We start from the raw sequence: 19246 nt of genomic DNA, 5'->3' as shown, positions 1-19246 counted from the left end.
CCCCGGGACCCCCCGTTCTTTCCGCGGCCGCGCCGCCGTAAAGCGCGCCGGCCGCCCCGGGAGGGCTGTCGTAAAACCCGCCGTCAAGCGCTGCGCGCTCCGCCCCCGCCACACCGAGCAGGTCACGAGGGATGGTCTCGGTGCTCACGGAGCCCCCCTCAGACCCTCCGGGACCACCCCCCGGGACCTCGCCGGGACCCTCCCGGGACCCCCCGAACCCACTGAGGGACCCCCCTCCAGGGCCCCCCCCTTTCAGGAGCGCTGCCGTAAAGCACACGGCGGCGCTGTCGCTAAGGCGAAGGGCGGGAGGACTCGGGGACTACAGGAAGCCACGCCTTCTTTTGGGGATCAACCAATCAGCGAGCGAGCTGGAAAACGGGAACTATGGAGGAGAGGAAGCCACGCCCTCTTTGTGGAATCAGCCAATCAGCGCTCTGGGCGCGCCCCTCCCGCCGGGGTCGGTCGCCAGGGAGACGCGCGGCTCCATTCGGGGCTGAGGCGGTGGCGGAGCCACTTCCGGTGGGAGCGGCCTCGGCCCGAGCCCGGCCCAGCCCTAAACCCGGCCCAGCCCAGCCCTAAACCCGGCCCAGCCCTAAACCCGGCCCAGCCCAGCCCTAAACCCGGCCCAGCAGGACTCAGCCCCGTGACAGCCCCGGCCCCGCTTCCCCGGCTCGGCCCCGGTCCCGTTCCCGGTCCAGCCGCGGCCCCGCGGAGCTCCTGAGGCGGAGGTGGAGCGGGACGCGCAGGTACCGCGGCGCCGCCCTGCTTTCTCCCCTCATTCCCTCCCCCGATCCCCCTCCGATCCCCCCCCCCGTTCCCTTCCCCGGTTTTCCCCTCGTTCCTCCCACCCCGGTCTCTCCCAGTTTCTCCCGGTTCCCCCCGGCCCCGCTCTTCTGGTTCTACCCCCATCTCTCCCGGTTTCCTCCCCCGTTCCCCCCGATCTCCTCCGTTCCTTCCCCATCTCCCCGTTCCTCCCCCATCTCTCCCGTCGCCCCCCTCCCCGATCTCTCCCCCTTTCCCCGTTCCTCCCCCTCCATCTCCCCTGTTCCCTCCCCATCTCTCCCGATCCTCCCCCCCATCTCTCCCGGGCCCTCCCGGTCCTCTCCCGTCTCTCCCGGTCCCCCCCACCCCGAAGTCTCTCCCCGTTCCCCTCCCCGGTCCCCCCCGTTCCTCCCGCTTCTCCCATCCCAGTCTGTCCCAGTCTGTCCCAGTCTGTCCCAGTCTCTCCCGCCCTCCCCCCCCGTTTTCTGGGTGCCCCCCCCGCTGTTTCTGACCCTGTATCCCCCCCCAGGGTGCCCCCCTCGTTCTCCCACCCCCCAGTCCGTCCCATCCCTCTCTCCCAGTCCCTCCCATTCCCTCCCAGTCTCTCCCAGTCCCTCCCAGTGTGTCCCAATGCCCCCTCCCGGTGCGGTGGGTGTCCCCCCCCCCCAGGGTCCCCCCCTTGGTTCTCCAGTCTGTCCCAGTCCCTCCCAGTCTCTCCCAGTGCCCCCCCTGGGTGGGTAGGTCCCCCCCCCGCGGTCACCCCCCGGTTCTCCCAGTCCCTCCCAGTCTATCCCAGTCCCTCCCAATGTGTCCCAGTGCCCCCCCCCGGGTGGGTGGGTGCCCCCCCCGCTGTGTGTGACCCCGTGTCCCCCCCAGGCTCCCCCCCTTGGTTCTCCCAGTCCCTCCCAGTCCCTCCCAGTCTGTCCCATCCCTCTCTCCCATTCTCTCCCAGTCCCTCCCAGTCTATCCCAGTCCCTCCCAGTGTGTCCCAGTGCCCCCCCCGGGTGGGTGGGTGCCCCCCCGCGGTGTGTGACCCCGTGTCCCCCCCCAGGGTCCCTCCCTTGGTTCTCCCAGTCTGTCCCAGTCCCTCCCAGTGTGTCCCAGACCCTCCCAGTCTGTCCCAGTCCCTCCCAGTGTGTCCCAGTGCCCCCCCCCGGGTGGGTGGGTGCCCCCCCCCGCGGTGTGTGACCCCGTGTCCCCCCCAGGGTCCCCCCCGGGGGCCGTGGCCGCCATGGCCGCCGTGTGGCAGCAGGTCCTGGCCGTGGACGCCCGGTGAGTGCGGGGAGGGGGGCGGGGGGGGGGGCTTTTTTTGGGGAGGGGGGTGATACCTGAGGTACCTTTGGGGTGGGGGGGGAAGGTGGTGTTTGGGTCCCTTTTTTGTTTTGTTTTTGGCCCTTGTGACCCCTTTACCTGTGTCCCGTCTCTCACCTGTCCCTCACCTGTCCCACCTGTCCCAGGTACGCCGCGTACCCCACCCCTCGCTGGCCGCAGTTCCGCACCCCTGGGTCCATTTTTTGGGGGGGTTTTGTGCCCCCTTGGTCCCATTTTGACCTGTTTTAACCCCCCCTGACCCCTCACCTGTCCCACCTGTCCCTCACCTGCCCAGGTACGCGGCGTACCACACCCCTCGCTGGCCGCAGTTCTGCACCCCTGGGTCTGTTTTTGGGGGGTTTTGTGCCCCCTTGGTCCCATTTTTGACCCCTTTACCTGTGTCCCTTCTCACACCTGTCCCTTCCCTGTCCCTCACCTGTCTCCCCTGTCCCTCACCTGTCCCAGGTACACGGCGTACCGCACCCCTCGCTGGCCGCAGTTCCGCACCCCTGGGTCCGTTTTGGGGGGGGTTTTGTGCCCCCTTGGTCCCATTTTGACCTGTTTTAGCCCCCCCTGACCCCTCACCTGTCCCACCTGTCCCTCACCTGCCCAGGTACGCTGCGTACCCCACCCCTCGCTGGCCGCAGTTCCGCACCCCGGGGTCCATTTTTGGGGGGTTTCTGACCCCTGATGTGTCTCTCCTGTCCCTCACCTGTCCCACCTGTCCCTCACCTGCCCAGGTACGCGGCGTACCGCACCCCTCGCTGGCCGCAGTTCCGCACCCCTGGGTCTGTTTTTGGGGGGGTTTTGTGCCCCCTGGGTCCCATTTTGACCCCTTTTAGCCCCCCCATCCCTCACCTGTCCCTCACCTGCCCAGGTACGCGGCGTACCGCACCCCTCGCTGGCCGCAGTTCCGCACCCAGTACGTGCGGCGCCGCTCGCAGCTGCTGCGGGAACGGGCCCAGGGGGGGCACCTGGGGGGCGACGCCCGGCGCTGGTACCTGCGGGTGCGCGCCCGGCTCCTGGCCCAGCGCTACGGGGCCCTGTCCGAGCCTGGGAGCTGCAGGAGCGCCCTGAGAGCGTCCAGGACCACCCTGGACCGCATGGAGGTACCACCCGGGGGGGATTTGGGGGAATTTGGGGGCTCAGAGCCCATCCTGGGGGGTTTGGGGAGGGTCTGGGGGGATCTGGGGGGGCCCTGTCGGAGCCCGGGAGCTGCAGGAGCGCCCTGAGAGCGTCCAGGACCACCCTGGACTGCGTGGAGGTACCACCTGGGGGGACCTGGGGGGCTCAGGACCATCCGGGGGGGATTTGGGGTGGTCTGGTGGGGTTTGGGGGGCCCCTCTCCGAGCCTGGGAGCTGCTGCAGTGCCCTCAGAGCATCCAGGACCACCCTGGACCGCATGGAGGTACCGCCTGGGGGGGATTTGGAACCCATCCTGGGGGGCTCTGGGGGGCTCAGCACCATGGGAGGGCTCAGGACCATCCTGGGGGGCTTTGGAGGGGAATTAGGGGGGATTTGGGGGGCTCAGGACCATCCTGGGGGGGGTGCAGGACCTGGTTTGGGTTGAGCTGGGGGGTTCCCAGCCCTGTTTTGGGGGGGGGTCCCACTCCTGTTCTGGGGTTTTCGGGGTCCCTGCTCCTCCCCCCCCGGCCCCCTCACTTCTGTTTTAGGGGTCCCTGTTCCCCCCCTCCCTGTTTGGGGGTCCCTGTTCCCTCCCAGTCCTTCCCCACCCCTGTTTTGGGTATTTGGGGGTCCCTGTCCCCCCCCATCCCTGTTTTGGGGGTCCCTGTTTCCCCCCAAACCCCTCCCCATCTCTGTGCCCCCCCCCCCCCAGGATTTCGAGGAGGACCCCCGGGGGTCTCGGGGGCACCGGCGCTCCCTGAGCCGCGGCTCCGGCCCGGGGGGGCTGCGGGGGGGCCCCGACGAGCGGTGAGACCCCGGGGGGGGGGCTCGGGGGGGGTCCTTGGGGGGGGTCGGTGGGTGCTGGGGGGCTCTGGGGGGGCTCAGGGGGCTGGGAGAGGGGGTGGTCAGAGGGGTGGGGGGGGGTCGTGGGTGCTGGGGGGGGCTCTGGGGGGGCTCAGGGGGGTGGGGGGGGGGGTCAGAGGGGTGGGGGGGGGTCGTGGGTGCTGGGGGGCTCGGGGAGTGGTCGGTGGGTGCTGGGGGAGCCCTGGGGGGGCTCAGGGGGCTGCGGGGGGGTTGGTCAGAGGGGTGTGGGGGGGTCATGGGTGCTAGGGGGCTCGGGGGGGGGGTCAAGGGGCTGGGGGATGGTCACTGGGTGCTGGGGGGGATTCAGGGGGCTGGGGGAAAGGTCAGTGGGTGCTGGGGGGGGTCTCAGGGTCCTGAAAGGGGGGTCTTATGGTTCTGCCCCCCCGCAGCCCCTCCGGGAGGGTCCTCACCCCCCCCCGACCCAGCCCAGAGCCGCATCCTGGGCGGGGACCCTCCGGGTCGGGGCATCCCGGGGGGTGGGGCTGGGGTGGTCTCAGAGTGCCGGGGGGGGTCTAACGGTTGTGCCCCCCCCTCGCAGCCCCCCCGGGGTGGTGCCCACCCCCCTGGCCGAGGCGAGCCGGGCCATGGCGGGGGACACGACCCTGAGCGAGAATTACGCCTTCGCGGGGGTCTTCCACGTCTTCGACCAGCACCAGGACAGCGCCGGTGCGGGGGGGCTTTGGGGGGGGCTTCGGCAGGGGGTGGGGCGACCCCCGAGAAGGGGGCGGGTGGTGGGAGGGTCCTACGAGGTGAGGGAGGGGGGGGTCCTCAGGGGGGGATGTGTGGGTGGGGATCTCGTCTGGGGGGTTGGGGGTCTCGCCTGGGGGGTGGTCGGTTCCCTGGGGGGTATTTGGGGGGGGTCTGGGGGTCTCCCGGTTCTGGGGATTGAACAAGCCCCCCGGGGGGGTCTCCGGTGTCCCCCTCGCGCCCCCCCCCCCCCCAGTGAGGAAGGTGCAGTTCCCTGGGGGGGGGTTAGGGGTGTTCTCTGTTCTGGGGGGTGCACAAGCGCCCCGGGGGGGGGTCTCAGATGTCCCCGGAGGGGTCTCCGCTGTCCCCCCCTGTCCCCCCCCAGTCCCCCCCGGTGCGGAAGGTGCAGTTCCCAGGGTGGGGCTGGAGTATTGGTGGGTCCTCTGGGGGGGTCCCCGGTTCTGGGGGGGTGGGTGAGCCCCGCGGGGGGGTCTCAGGTGTGCCCCCCCCTCCCCGTTCCCCCCCCCCGCAGTGCGGAAGGTGCAGTTCCCTGGGGGGGTTGGGGGGGCTCCCCCGGTTCTGGGGGGTGGGCGAGCCCCCCGCGGGGGTCTCAGGTGTGCCCGAGGGGGTCTCAGGTGTGCCCAAGGGGGTCTCAGGTGTGCCCCCAACTCACCGTTCCCCCCCCGCAGTGCGGAAGGTGCAGTTCCCTGGGGGGGTTGGGGGGGCTGCCCCGGTTCTGGGGGGTGGGCGAGCCCCCCGAGCGGGTCTCAGGTGTGCCCGAGGGGGTCTCAGGTGTGCCCCCCCCTCCCCATTTCCCCCCCCCCGCAGTGCGGAAGGTGCAGTTCGCGCACGACGAGCGGCACCTCCTCGCCTGCTGCTCCCTGGACGGGACTCTCTCCGTTTGCCGCCTGGCGCCGGGACCCCCGGCCGTGCTGCGGCGCCTGCGGGGCCACGGCGGGGGAGTCTCGGACCTGGCCTGGTCCCTCTCCAACGACCTGCTCGTGTCCGCGTCCCTCGACGGGACCCTCCGGCTCTGGGACCCCTCGGACGGGCGCTGCATCCGCAGGGTGCCCGACCCCGACGGGGCCGCGCTGCTGTGCTGCGCCTTCCAGCCCCTCAACAACAACCTCACCGTGGTGAGAGACCCCTTGGGACCCCCAAATATCCCACAGGGACCCCCCGGGACCCCCCGGGACCCCCACAGCCCCCTCAGGACCCCCCAAACCCCTCCCCAGGGTGCCCGACCCCGATGGGGCCGCGCTCCTGTGCTGCGCCTTCCAGCCCCTCAACAACAACCTCACCGTGGGGAGAGACCCCCCCGGGACCCCCTGAGACCCATCGGGACCCCCCAGATATCCTACACACCACCCCGGGACCCCAGAGCCCCCTGAGACCCCCTCCCAGTGCCCGACCCCGACGGGGCTGCACTGCTGTGCTGCATCTTCCACCCCTCAACAACAACCTCACTGTGATGAGAGACCCCCCCGGGACCCCCAAAGACCCCTCGGGATCCCCCCACATCACACCGGGACCCCCACAGCCCCCTGGGACCCCCAGAACCCCCTGAGCCCCCCCAGCCCAGTGCCCGACCCCACCGGGGCTGTGCTGCTGTGCTGTGCCTTCCAGCCCCTCAATAACAACCGGGGGGGGGGGGGCGTTGGGGGGGGTCTCAGGATGAGTTTAGGGGTCTCAGAGGGGGATGTGGTGGCTCACAGTGCCCCCCCCGTGCCCCCCCAGGTGGGCAGTGCCCGGCACGTGCTCCCGGTTATGAACGTCCCCGCGGGGAGGGGGAGTTGGGGGGGGGGTTGGGGGTCTTAGGGCAGGTTTGGGGGTCTCAGAGGGTCTCGGGGGGGGGATGCAGTGGCTCACAGTGCCCCCCCCGTGCCCCCCCAGGTGGGCAGTGCCCGACACATGGGCCCGGTTACGAACATCTGCACGGGGAAGGGGGCACGGGGGGGGGGGGGTTTGGGGGTCTCGGGGCAGGTTTGGGGGCTCAGGGGTCGCTCACGGTGCCCCCCCCCGCGCCCCCCCAGGTGGGCAGCGCCCGGCACATGGTGCGGGTGGTGAACATCTCCACGGGGAAGGCGGCGCGGGGGGGCACCGGGCGCCTCCCCGGGAGGGTCCTCGCGCTCTGCTTCGACGCCCCCGGAAGGGTCCTGTGGGCGGGGGACGATCGGGGGTCCGTGTCCTCCTTCCTCTGCGACCCCGGCACAGGTACGGGGGGGGCAACCGGCGTGGGGGGGGCTCTGGGAGGGGCTGGGGGGCGATCGGGGGTCCGTGTCCTCCTTGCTCTGCGACCCCGGCACCGGTACGGGCTTTGGGGGGGGGGCACTGGGAGGGACTGGGGAGCTCTGGTGGGTTATTGGGGGTGCTGTGCTGGTCCTGGGGGGGCACTGGGGGGCTCTGGGGGGGGTCTCTCCCTGCCCTGAACACCAACCCCCCCCGGCCGGCTCCCCAAGGCCTCCCGGGTGCTGCTCCGGGGGGGCTCTGGGTGGACACTGGGGGGGCTCTGCTGGTCCGGGGGGGGTCTGTGCTGGTCCAGGGGGGCACAGGAGGAATCTGAGGGGGGGTCTCTCCCTGTCCTGACCCCCCCTCACCCCCCAGGCCGGCTCACCAAGGCCTCCCGGGTGCTGGTCCAGGCCGGCGGGTCCATCACGTCGCTCTCGGCCCGGGCCTGGGCGAGCCGGGAGGCGCCGGACCCGTCCCTGCTCGTCAACGCCTGCCCCGACCGGCTCCTGCTCTTCCGGTACCGGGGGGGGGCCGCGACCACCGGGGAGGGGGGCGGGACACGGTACCGGGACCACCCGGGATGGGGAGGGGCTCCACCGGGACCCCCGGGAGGGGGGAACCCATTGGGACCCCCGGGGATGGGGGGAAACACCCCCGGGACCACCCGGGATGGGGAGGGGCTCCACCGGGACCCCCGGGAGGGGGGGAACCCATTGGGACCCCCGGGGATGGGGGAATAAACACCCCCGGGACCCCCGGGAGCAGGGGAAGCTGTTGGGACCCCCAGGACGGGGGGAGTCTTGCCTGGACCCCCCCCCCTGGGAGGGGGAGGGAACCCACTGGGACCCCCGGGGATGGAGAGACCCCCAGGGGAAGGGGGAAAATCCTGCCTGGACCCCCAGGGGATGGGGGAAATCCCACTGGGACCCCCGGGGAGGGAGGGATCCCCAAAAGGGGGGGGGGGGGGGAAAACCTCACCAGGCCCCCCAGGGAGAGGAGTTTTGGGGGGTCCTGGGACTGACGCCCTCTTTGCCCTGTTTGTGGCCCCCCCCCAGGGTGGTGGAAGACGAGGGGGGGGTTTGGGGAGCCCCAGGGGGTTTTGGGGTGCAGGACTGACCCCCCCCTTTCCTCTCTTTGTGCCCCCCCAGGGTGGTGGAAGACGAGGGGGGCTCGGGGGGTCCCAGGGGGTTTTGGGGAGCCCCAGGGGGATTGGGGTGCAGCACTGACCCCCCCTTTCCTCTCTTTGTGCCCCCCCAGGGTGGTGGAAGACGAGGGGGGCTCGGGGGCTCCGGGGCTGCGGCTCCGCCGGAGTTTCCCGACGCGGCACCGGGAGCAGCCCCTGAGGAGCTGCTTCTGCCCCCTCATGTCCTTCCGCCAGGGAGCCTGTGTGGGTACGGCTGGGGGGGCACCGGGGGGTACAGGGGGGGGTACAGGGGGGTACCAGCACCGGGGGGTACAGGGGGGACACGGGGGGGGGCACCAGGTTTCTGCCCCCTCATGTCCTTCCGCCAGGGAGCCTGTGTGGGTACGGCCGGGGGGGCACTGGGGGGGCATGGGGGGGTACAGGGGGGGTACAGGGGGGGTACCAGCACCGGGGGGTACAGGGGGGCACGGGGGGGGCACGGGGGGGGCACCAGGAGCTGCTTCTGCCCCCTCATGTCCTTCTGCCAGGGAGCCTGTGTGGGTACGGCTGGGGGGGCATCGGGGGTGCCCCAGGACCAGGGGGCACAGGGGGCATCCAGGGGGGGCACTGGGAGCTGGTTTTGCACCTTCATGTCCTTCTGGGGGGCATAAGGGGGTACTCTGGGACTGTGGGTTCCAGGGGTATGAGGGGTGTGGGTAGGAGGGCACAGGGGTCACCAGAGGGCATGGGGGGGGTCCTTGGGGGGCACCAGGAACTGTTTCTGCTCCCTCATGTCCTTCTGGGGACTGGGGGAGACTCTGGGGGGGGACCCCAGGAGAGTACCAGGGGGTCTGGGGTGACTGGGGACACGGGGGGGTTATTGGGGGTATCCGGGGACAAGGGGATACGGGGGGGCTGGGGGGGGCAATGGGCACTGAGGGTGGGCACAGACCCTTTGTCCTTGCCTTGCTCCCCAGTGACAGGCATTGAGGGGTCAGTGAGAGGGTCAGTGGTCAGTGAGGGGGGGTCAGCAGGCACTGGGGGTGGGCACAGACCCTCTGTCCCCCCCAGTGATGGGCAGTGAGGGGTCAGTGGGAGGGTCAGTGGTCAGTGTAGGGTGGGCACAGACCGTTTGTCCCCCCCCAGTGACGGGCAGTGAGGGGTCAGTGGTCAGTGGGAGGGTCAGTGGTCAGTGTGGGGTGGGCACAGACCCTCTGTCCCCCCCCAGTGATGGGCAGCGAGGGGTCAGTGGTCAGTGTTGGGGGGGTCAGTGGGCACAGAGGTGGGCACAGACCCTCTGTCCCCCCCCAGTGACGGGCAGCGAGGGGTCAGTGGTCAGTGTCGGGGGGGTCAGTGGGCACAGAGGTGGGCACAGACCCTCTGTCCCCCCTGTGCCCCCCCAGTGACGGGCAGCGAGGGGTCAGTGGGAGGGTCAGTGGTCAGTGTGGGGTGGGCACAGACCGTTTGTCCCCCCCCAGTGATGGGCAGCGAGGGGTCAGTGGTCAGTGAGGGGGGTCAGTGGGCACAGAGGTGGGCACAGACCGTTTGTCCCCCCCCAGTGACGGGCAGCGAGGGGTCAGTGGGAGGGTCAGTGGTCAGTGTGGGGTGGGCACAGACCATTTGTCCCCCCGCAGTGACGGGCAGCGAGGGTTCAGTGGGAGGGTCAGTGGGCACAGAGGTGGGCACAGACCCTCTGTCCCCCCTGTGCCCCCCCAGTGACGGGCAGCGAGGGGTCAGTGGGAGGGTCAGTGGTCAGTGTGGGGTGGGCACAGACCCTCTGTCCCCCCTGTGCCCCCCCAGTGACGGGCAGCGAGGGGTCAGTGGGAGGGTCAGTGGTCAGTGTGGGGTGGGCACAGACCCTCTGTCCCCCCTGTCCCCCCCCAGTGACGGGCAGCGAGGACGCCTCCGTTCACTTCTTCGACGTGGGCCGGGCGGGGCGGGCGACCGTGAACACCCTGCAGGGCCACGGGGCCCCCGTGCTCGCCGTGGCCTTCAACTGCGACGAGTCCCTGCTGGCCTCGGGCGACGCCGCGGGCACCGTCATCGTCTGGAGACGCCAGCACGTCTGAGACCCCCAAAAACACCCCCAAAAACCCCCCTAAGATCCATAAAAACTCCTCTGAGATCCATAAAAACAACCTTGAGACCCATAAAAATCACCCCAAACCAAGCTGTGCCCTCCAGCTGTGCCAGTCCCTGCCCTGCCTGCGGGCACCGTCATCGTCTGGAGATGCCAGCATGTCTGACCCCCTCGAAAACATCCCCAAAAATCCCCCTGGGATCCATAAAAACCACCCTGAGATCCATAACCCCCCCCCAGGATCCATAAAAACCCCCTGGGATCCATAAAAACCCCCCTGGGATCCATAAAAACCCCCCTGGGATCCATAAAACCCCCCCTGGGATCCATAAAAACCACCCTGGGATCCATAAAAACCACCCTGGGATCCATAAAAACCACCCTGGGATCCATAAAACCCCCCCTGGGATCCATAAAAACCTCCCTGGGATCCATGAAAACCCCTCTGAGGTCCACAAAAACTACTCTGAGACCCCCAAATCTGGCCGTGCCTTCCAGCTGTGCCAGTCCCTGCTGGCACTGGGGGGGCACCGTCATCGTCTGGAGACACCAGCACGTGTGACCCCCCCCGAAAACCACCCCCCAAAACCCCCCTGGGATCCATAAAAACCCCCTGGGATCCATAAAAACCCCCTGGGATCCATAAAAACCCCCTGGGATCCATAAAACCCCCCTGGGATCCATATCCCCCCTGGGATCCATAAAAACCCCCCTGGGATCCATAAAACCCCCCTGGGATCCATAAATCCCCCTGGGATCCATAAAACCCCCCCTGGGATCCATGAAAACCCCCTGGGATCCATAAAAACCCCCTGGGATCCATAAAAACCCCCTGGGATCCATAAAACCCCCCTGGGATCCATAAAAACCCCCTGGGATCCATAAAAACCCCCCTGGGACACCAAACCCCCCCCTCACACCCTCAGACCTGGCCGTGCCCCTCCAGCTGTGCCAGTCATCGTGTGCAGGTGGCAGAGCAACCGAGACCCCCCCCAAAAAAATCACTCCGAGACCCCCATAAACCGCCTCGAGACCCATAACCCCCCCCCCGAGGCCCCCAAAATCACCCTGAGACCCCCAAAGCCGGCCGTGCCCTCCAGCTGTGCCAGTCCCTGCCGGCACCGGGGGACACTCGGGCACGGTCACCGTGTGGGGACAGCGACACCTGTGACCCCAAAAACCACCCAAAACCCCCCCAAAACCCCCCCCTGAGATCCATAATCACACCTGAGCCCCCCACCATCCCCCCCCCGAGCCCCCCAAATCCTCCCCTGACCCCCCCCCTCTCTTCCCCCCCGCCCCCCGTGACGGGCACAAAGCAGCGTGGGGCAGGAGTTGGGTGTGGCCGTGGGCGTGGCCCAGGGGAGGCCCAGGTGTATCAGAACAGGTACTTGCGGCACGAGGCCGCCCCGCACTTGCACTCGATGCGGCGCCGGGCGCGGGGGGAGCCCCCCAGGGACCCCCCCACCAGCCCGAAGTTGGAGTCCATGCGGGTGCTCTCGGCGTCCACCGGGTCCACTGCGGGGGGAGGGGGCACCTCAGGGGGGGGCGGGGCCTGGGACCACCCAGGGACAGCCCAGGTAACACCCTGACCCCCACCCAGGTACAGCCCAGGTAACACCCTGACCCCCACCCAGGTACAGCCCAGGTAACACCCTGACCCCCCACCCAGGTACAGCCCAGGTACAGCCCTGACCCCCCCCAGGTACAGCCCAGGTACAGCCCTGACCCCCCCCAGGTACAGCCCAGGTAACACCCTGACCCCCCCAGTACAGCCCTGACCCCCCAGGTGTGGTCCTGGGACCCCCCCAGGTACAGCCCAGGTAACACCCTGACCCCCCCAGGTACAGCCCTGACCCCCCAAACACCAGAGAACCCCAGGTGTGGGGCAGGACAGGTGTGGCACAGGTGTGGGGCAGGACAGGTGTGGCACAGGTGTGGGGCAGGACAGGGGTGGCACAGGTGTGGGGCAGGACAGGTGTGGCACAGGGGTGGGGCAGGGACAGGTGTGGCACAGGGGTGGGGCAGGGCTTGGACCCATGGGGCAGGTACAGGTGTGTGCCAGGGCAGGTGTGGGGCAGGTATGGGGTGGGATGGGGTGATGTAGGGTGTGTCCACGTGTGTGCCCAGGTGTGTGCCCAGGTATATCCCAGATGTGCCCATGTGTATCCCAGGTGCGCCCAGGTATAGCTCAGGTGCATCCAGGTGTAGCTCAGGTGCATCCAGGGGTATCCACCTGAGCCCAGGTGTGCCCAGGTGCCCCAGGTGTGCCCAGGTGTGCCCAGGTGTGCCCAGGTGTGTGATAGCTGTGCCCAGGTGTACCCAGGTGTGCCCAGGTGTGTACCGTGCATGTTGTAGTCGAAGGTGGGTGAGCTCCTCCCCGGCGCGGATGGGGCGGGGCTGGGGTGTGTGTGGGTGTGTCCCAGGTGTGCCCAGGTGTGCCCAGGTGTGTGATAGCTGTACCCAGGTGTGCCCAGGTGGCCCAGGTGTGCTCAGGTGTGCCCAGGTGTGTGATAGCTGTGCCCAGGTGTACCCAGGTGTGTGATAGCTGTACCCAGGTGTGTGATAGCTGTACCCAGGTGTGCCCAGGTGTACCCAGGTGTACCCAGGTGTACCCAGGTGTGTACCGTGCATGTTGTAGTCGAAGGTGAGCTCCTCCCCGGCGCGGATGGGGCGGGGCTGGGGGGGGTGTGGGTGTGTCCCAGGTGTACCCAGGTGTGCCCAAGTGTACCCAGGTGTGCCCAGGTGTGCCCAGGTGTGTACCGTGCATGTTGTAGTCGAAGGTGAGCTCCTCCCCGGCGTGGATGGGGCGGGGCTGGGGTGGGTGTGGGTGTGTCCCAGGTGCCCCAGGTGTGCCCAGGTGTGTGATAGCTGTACCCAGGTGTGCCCAGGTGGCCCAGGTGTGCTCAGGTGTGTGATAGCTGTACCCAGGTGTGCCCAGGTGTGTGATAGCTGTACCCAGGTGTGCCCAGGTGTACCCAGGTGTGCCCAGGTGTGTGATAGCTGTACCCAGGTGTGCCCAGGTGCCCCAGGTGTACCCAGGTGTGCCCAGGTGTGTGATAGCTGTACCCAGGTGTGCCCAGGTGCCCCAGGTGTGTACCGTGCATGTTGTAGTCGAAGGTGAGCTCCTCCCCGGCGCGGATGGGCCGCGTGGCGAACAGGGCGATGCGGGGCAGCCGCTGGTCCAGGTTCTCGATGAACACGTTGTAAACCTGCAGGTTGGGGTCGCACTGGCCCCGCCCCTGGCAGGTGAGGGGGGGCGTGGCCGCTTCAGGCCTCAACCCCCCCTTCTGTGAATTTGAGCCCCAGGGAGGTCCCACCTTGACACCTGAGAGGACAGGTGGGGGTGGGGGAGGCCCCGCCCACACCTGAAGCCCCACCCACACCTGGGTGAAGCCCCACCCCCTCCCATTGCCTGAAAAGATGCATTAAGCCCCTCCCCCTGTACAGGTGAGGTCCTCAGACCCTCTGGACAGGTAAAGCTCCACCCCCGGGGCAGGTGAAGCCCCTTCCCTTGTAGAGGTGAAGCCCCCAGACCCCCCAGACAGGTGAAGCCCCGCCCCTATCCAGGTGTATCCCTGCCCCCTGACCAGGTGAGGCCCTGTCCCTGGCCACATGAGGCCCCACCCCAGGACAGGTGTGCCCCGCCCCCCGCCAGGTGTGCCCCGCCCCCCGCCAGGTGTGCCCCGCCCCCAGCCAGGTGTGCCCCGCCCCCCGCCAGGTGTGCCCCGCCCCCAGCCAGGTGTGCCCCGCCCCCCGCCAGGTGTGCCCCGCCCCCAGCCAGGTGTGCCCCGCCCCCCCGCCAGGTGCGCCGGCGTCACTCACGCTGTGGTTGACGAAGTGGGAGATGTTCCCGTAGTGGGCGGCGTCCACGGTGTAAACGTCCTCCACGTAGTCCAGGTCGAACAGGTACGTGGCACCCTGGCGGTCGTACACCTGCCCCCGGCGCTCTGCCTCCTCCGAGGTGATGATCTGACAGACACACCTGGGTCACACCTGGGTCACACCTGAACCTCACCTGAACCTCACCTGTACCCCCACACCTGTCCCCAGCGCTCTGCCTCCTCCGAGGTGATGATCTGACACGGACACACCTGGGTCACACCTGTGTTACACCTGTGTGACACCTGTGTGACACCTGAACCTCACCTGTACTCCCACACCTGCCCCCGGCGCTCCGCCTCCTCCGAGGTGATGATCTGACAGACACACCTGGGTCACACCTGGGTCACACCTGTGTGACACCTGAACCTCACCTGAACCTCACCTGAACCTCACCTGTACCCCCACACCTGTACTCCCACACCTCACCTGGTCACACCTGAACCTCACCTGAACCTCACCTGTGCCCCCACACCTGCCCCCGGCGCTCCGCCTCCTCCGAGGTGATGATCTGACACAACACACCTGGGTCACACCTGGGTCACACCTGAACTTTACCTGTATCACACCTGTCCCATACATGTATCATGCCTGTATCACACCTGTCCCATGTCACACCTGTCCCACACCTGTATCCCACCTGTATCCCATCCCGTCTCACCTCTCCCACGTACTCCATGACGAAGGAGTTCTTGTGGATGCGCTGCAGGGTGCGCACGCCCCGGCCCTGTCCCATACCTGTATCACACCTGTTCTGTCCCACACCTGTCCCACACCTGTCCCACACCTGTATCCCATCCCATCTCACCTGTCCCATCCCGTCTCACCTCTCCCACGTACTCCATGACGAAGGAGTTCTTGCGGATGCGCTGCAGGGTGCGCACGCCCCAGCCGCGCCCGTCGGCGGTGCGGAAGATGCACAGGTCGTAGCGGATGCCGCGCTGCACCACGCGGTTGGGGCAGTCGGCGCCGCAGCGGCAGCGCGAGTTGCACTCGTAGATGGGCAGCCCGGCGCGGATCCGCACCTGCCCCAGCTCGTTGTAGGCGAAGCGGTTGTGGGAGGCCCCCGGGCAGCACCCGCCGCCCGCCGCCGCCTCCGCCAGGCAGTCCCGGCACTCGCAGCCCACGGCCACCGGCGTCAGCGACACCCCCGCGCCCACCTGGGGGGGGAAGGTGGGAAACAGGTGTGTATTTTATAAATGTAAAGGGGCAGGAGTGTAAAATATTCAGAGAGAGAGAGAGAGATAGAAATATTGATATATAATCGTAGGGAAGTCCCTTGGGAATTAGGGAAGGGATGGTCAGGGACACCCCCGCGCCCACCTGGGGGGGGAAGGATGGAAAATAGTTATGTATTTTATAAATGTAAAGGGGCAGGAATGTAAAATATTGAGAGAGATAGAGAGAGAGAGAGAGAGAGAGAGAGAGAGATAGGTACTGTACGATCTTGAAGAAGTGCCTCAGGAATTAGGGAAGGGACGGTCAGGGACACCCCCGCGCCCACCTGGGGGGGAAGGATGGAAAATAGGTGTGTATTTTATATGTAAAGGGGCAGGAATGTAAAATATTTAGATAGAGAGAAAAATATATCAATATATACTATACAATCGTAGGGAAGTGCCTCAGGAATTAGGGAAGGGATGGTCAGGGACACCCCCGCGCTCACCTGCGGGGAGGGGGGAAATAGGTGTGTATTTTATATGTAAAGGGGCAGGAATGTAAAATATTTAGACAGAGAGACAGATAGATAGAAATATTGATATATAATTGTAGGGAAGTCCCTCAGGAATTAGGGAAGGGATGGTCAGGGACACCCCTGCACTCACCTGGGGGAGGTGGAAAATATTTATGTATTTTATATGTAAAGGAGCAGGAATATAAAATATTTAGATAGAGAGATAGAGAGATAGATAGATAGATAGATAGATAGATAGATAGATAGAAATATTGATATATAATGGTAGGGAAGTCCCTCTGGAATTAGGGAAGGGATGGTCAGGGACACTCCCATGCCCACCTGGGGGGGGAAACACCTTCACTCTCAGCCCCTCCAAGGCTCTGTAGGACCCCAGAGGGGGCTGACGTGGTCCCCTGGGGCTCTGTAGGGCTCTCCAGGGCTCTGTAGGTCCCTCTAGGGATCTGTGGGTCTCTATAGGACTCTGTGGGTCCCTCTAGGGCTCTGTGGGTCTCTATAGGGCTCTGTGGGTCCCTCTAGGGCTCTGTGGGTCTCTATAGAACCTTCCAGGGCTCCATGGGTCTCTCTAGGGCTCTGTAGGTCCCTCCAGCTCTCTGCAGGTCTCTATAGGACTCTGTGGGTCCCTCCAGGGCTCCGTGGGTCCCTCCAGGGCTCTGCAGGTCTCTACAGGGCTCTGCATAACCCTCCAGCTCTCTGTAGGGCTCTCTAGGGCTCTGTAGGTCCCTCCAGCTCTCCGTAGGTCTCTCTAGGGCTCTGTGGGTTGCTCCAACTCTCTGTGAGTCCCTCCAGCTCTCCACAGGTCTCTGTAGGACCCTCCAGCTCTCCACAGCTCCCTCCAGCTCTCCATAGGTCTCCATAGGACCCTCCAGCTCTCCATAGGTCCCTCCAGCTCTCTGTAGGTCTCTATAGGACCCTCCAGCTCTCCATAGGTCTCTGTAGGACCCTCCAGCTCTCCATAGGACCCTCCAGCTCTCCGTAGGTCTCCATAGGACCCTCCAGCTCTCCATAGGACCCTCCAGCTCTCCCCAGCTCCCTCCAGGGCTCCCCAGAGCCCCCCCCCTCTCCCCCCCCCTCTCCCCCCTCACCTTGTACTCGTTGCCGTAGACGAAGTCCTGGGGGGGCCCGTGCAGGTCGACGTCGTTCTCGACGGCGATGCGCCCGCGGTGCCCGCGCCGCCGGTTCAGGGCGCGCTCCCAGCGCCGCAGCGCCCGCCGCTGCTCCGCCTTGCGCGCCAGGAACCGCAGCGCCCGGGGGGGCAGCCCCCGGGGCCCCGCCCGCACCGGCCCCCCCGGGGCCCGCGCCAGGTCGGCGTGGAGCTGCCGCAGCAGCCCCCGGCAGCGCAGGTTCCGCCGCGGCTCCCACGTGCTGGCCGAGGCCGGGTACCCCCGCCACTTCACCAGGTACCACTCCTCGTCCTGGAAGGGGGGGGAAATGGGGGGGGTTAGGGGGGGTCGGGGAGAGTCTGAGGGGTCTGGGGGGTCCTGGGGTGACCCAGGATTAGGGGGACCCCACGTGCTGGCCGAGGCCGGGTAGCCCCGCCACTTCACCATGTACCACCGCTCGTCCTGGAAGGGGGGGGAAATGGGGGGGTTAGGGGGGGTCTGAGGGGTCTGGGGGGTCCCCATATCCTCGGGGGGTCTGGGGGGTCCTGAGGTGACCCAGGATTAGGGGGACCCCACGTGCTGGCCGAGGCTGGGTAACCCCGCCACTTCACCAGGTACCACTGCTCGTCCTGGGGGGCGGGAAATGGGGGGGGTTAGGGAGGGTCTGGGGGGATCAGAGGGGGTCTGGGGGGGTCTGAGGGGTCCTCATGTCCTCAAGGTGTCAGGGGGGTCCTGGGGTGTTGGCAGGTGTCCCCAGGTGTTGGCACAGTCGGGGTAACCCCCCCACTTCACCACGTACCACTCCTCATCCTGAGAGGAGAATGAGGGGGTCAGGAGGGTCCCCATGTCCTCAGAGGGTCAAGGGTGCCCTGAGGTGACCCAGGGTGGGTGTCCCAGGGGGCAGGGGTCCCTGGCAGTGCCCACTGGGGGGGTCCCGGGGGTACCACCCCATCTCAGTGCCCACCGTGGGGTCCCGGAGGTACCACCCCATCTCAGTGCCCGCCGTGGGGGTCCCAGGGGTACCACCCCATCTCAGTGCCCACCGTGGGGGTCCCAGGGGTACCACCCCATCTCAGTGCCCGCTGTGGGGGTCCCAGGGGTACCACCCCATCTCAGTGCCCGCTGTGGGGGTCCCGGGGTGCCCGGGGCGGGGGTCCCGTGCCCGCTCTCACCCTGACCCGGCGGTAGTTGCACAGCAGCTCCACCTCGAAGTCCGCCAGGTTGCGGCGGGTGACGCCCAGGGCGCGGCACCGCACCCGCTGCAGGCGGCACAGGTCCTGCAGCTGAGCCCAGGGGGACAGGCAGCACACCCGGCACTCTGGGGGGGCACACGGGGTGAGGGGGGGGCGTTAGAGACTGAAGACCCCCCCCCGTCACTCCTGTCATCCCTCTGACCCCCACGTGTCACCCCCAAGCACACCCAGCACAGGTCCTGCCGCCGTGCCCTGGGGGACAGGTGGCACTCTGGGGGGGCACAGACAAGGGGGGGGATCTTCAGGGACAGGACAGACCCCCCCCCCCTCACCACCTTTGTCCCCCCTGACCCCCCTGTCACCCCTGACCCCCTCTGTGACCCCTCCTGTCACCCCCCCAAACCACACCAGGGTGACAGGGAGCACACGGAGCGCCCCGGGGGGGGGGGGCACAGACACGGGGGAGGGGGGCGGCAGGGACAGGACAGACCCCCCCTCACCACCCCTGTCACCCACCAAGGGCGGCCGGCCCATGTCGCGATATCGCGACTACAACGACAGGGAGAAGAGGGAGCGCTTTAGGGGGGGGGGACACACACCGAGGGGGGGGGGTGGGGGGGAACACGGGGGGGGTCGTGAGGGACAGACCCTCCCTCACCTTCCTGTAACCCCCCCCCCCCTCCCTCAGCCACCCCCTCCCCAAACCACCACCCACACATGTCGCGACATCGCGACCGCGGTGACAGCGAGCACCCGGAGCACCCGGAGGGGGGAGGAGGGGGGACATTAATTAAGCTCGGAGGGGGCGGACGCACATTAATTAAGGCCGGGGGGGGGGGTCACTAATTAAGGCCGGGAGGGGCCAAGCCCCCCCCCCCTTCCGCCCCCCCCCTCTCCCCTCACGCGAGCGCGGGAAACGCCGCCCCCCCCCCCCCAAACCTCCCCCTCCCCTCAGGGCCCCCCCGGAACCCCCCGAGCCCGCCCCCGCTCGCGCCACCTTTTAAATTTTCCGCCATTTTCCGGCCGCCGCCGCTTTTTTTTCTTTTTTTTTTTTTTTTTCCTTTTTCCGCCTTTTTTTTTCTTTTTTTTTCTTTTTTTTTTTTTTTTTTCGCGGCCCCGGCGCCGCTTCCGCCCGTGAGGCACCGCGGGAGGCGGGGCTTCCCCTCGCGCGCCCGCCGCTCATTGGCTGGC

General features: G+C 67.6%; 2 protein-coding genes across 5 annotated transcripts; one reads left to right on the top strand and one right to left on the bottom strand.

The window, feature by feature from the left end:
- Nucleotides 1-352: 352 nt before the first annotated feature.
- Nucleotides 353-10257, top strand: WDR13 (WD repeat domain 13). 2 transcript variants are annotated; one of them, XM_051776495.1, is made up of 10 exons: nt 353-746; nt 1968-2034; nt 2951-3182; nt 3911-4005; nt 4601-4728; nt 5578-5885; nt 6783-6963; nt 7354-7495; nt 8236-8369; nt 9986-10257. In XM_051776495.1, exons 2-10 carry the CDS (start codon nt 1994-1996, stop codon nt 10168-10170), a joined length of 1446 nt encoding a protein of 481 aa, XP_051632455.1. In that variant the 5' UTR covers nt 353-746; nt 1968-1993; the 3' UTR covers nt 10171-10257. The 2 variants fall into 2 exon arrangements, with proteins under 2 accessions (XP_051632455.1, XP_051632456.1); XM_051776496.1 differs by lacking the exons at nt 353-746; nt 1968-2034; nt 2951-3182 and adding an exon at nt 3461-3481.
- Nucleotides 10258-11514: 1257 nt separating this feature from the next.
- SUV39H1 (SUV39H1 histone lysine methyltransferase) lies at nt 11515-19204 on the bottom strand. Of its 3 annotated transcripts, none has more exons than XM_051776494.1 (8): nt 19053-19204; nt 18035-18180; nt 16845-17174; nt 14891-15223; nt 14539-14574; nt 14007-14117; nt 13282-13411; nt 11515-11699 (listed from the first exon to the last, which is right to left on the bottom strand). In XM_051776494.1, the coding sequence occupies exons 1-8, from the start codon at nt 19069-19071 to the stop codon at nt 11560-11562; spliced, it is 1245 nt and encodes a 414-aa protein (XP_051632454.1). In that variant the 5' UTR covers nt 19072-19204; the 3' UTR covers nt 11515-11559. The 3 variants fall into 3 exon arrangements, with proteins under 3 accessions (XP_051632454.1, XP_051632453.1, XP_051632452.1); XM_051776493.1 differs by lacking the exon at nt 14539-14574 and adding an exon at nt 14345-14380; XM_051776492.1 differs by lacking the exon at nt 14539-14574 and having other exon boundaries at nt 14007-14153.
- Between the last annotated feature and the right edge of the window lie 42 nt (nt 19205-19246).

The sequence above is a fragment of the Manacus candei genome, unplaced genomic scaffold, assembly GCF_025592945.1.
Source record: "Manacus candei isolate 608988 ecotype Guabito, Panama unplaced genomic scaffold, ASM2559294v1 h1tg000548l, whole genome shotgun sequence".
Lineage (NCBI taxonomy): Eukaryota > Metazoa > Chordata > Aves > Passeriformes > Pipridae > Manacus > Manacus candei.
Note: the sequence above shows the minus strand (reverse complement) of the source record. Positions and strands in the feature narration are given on the sequence as shown.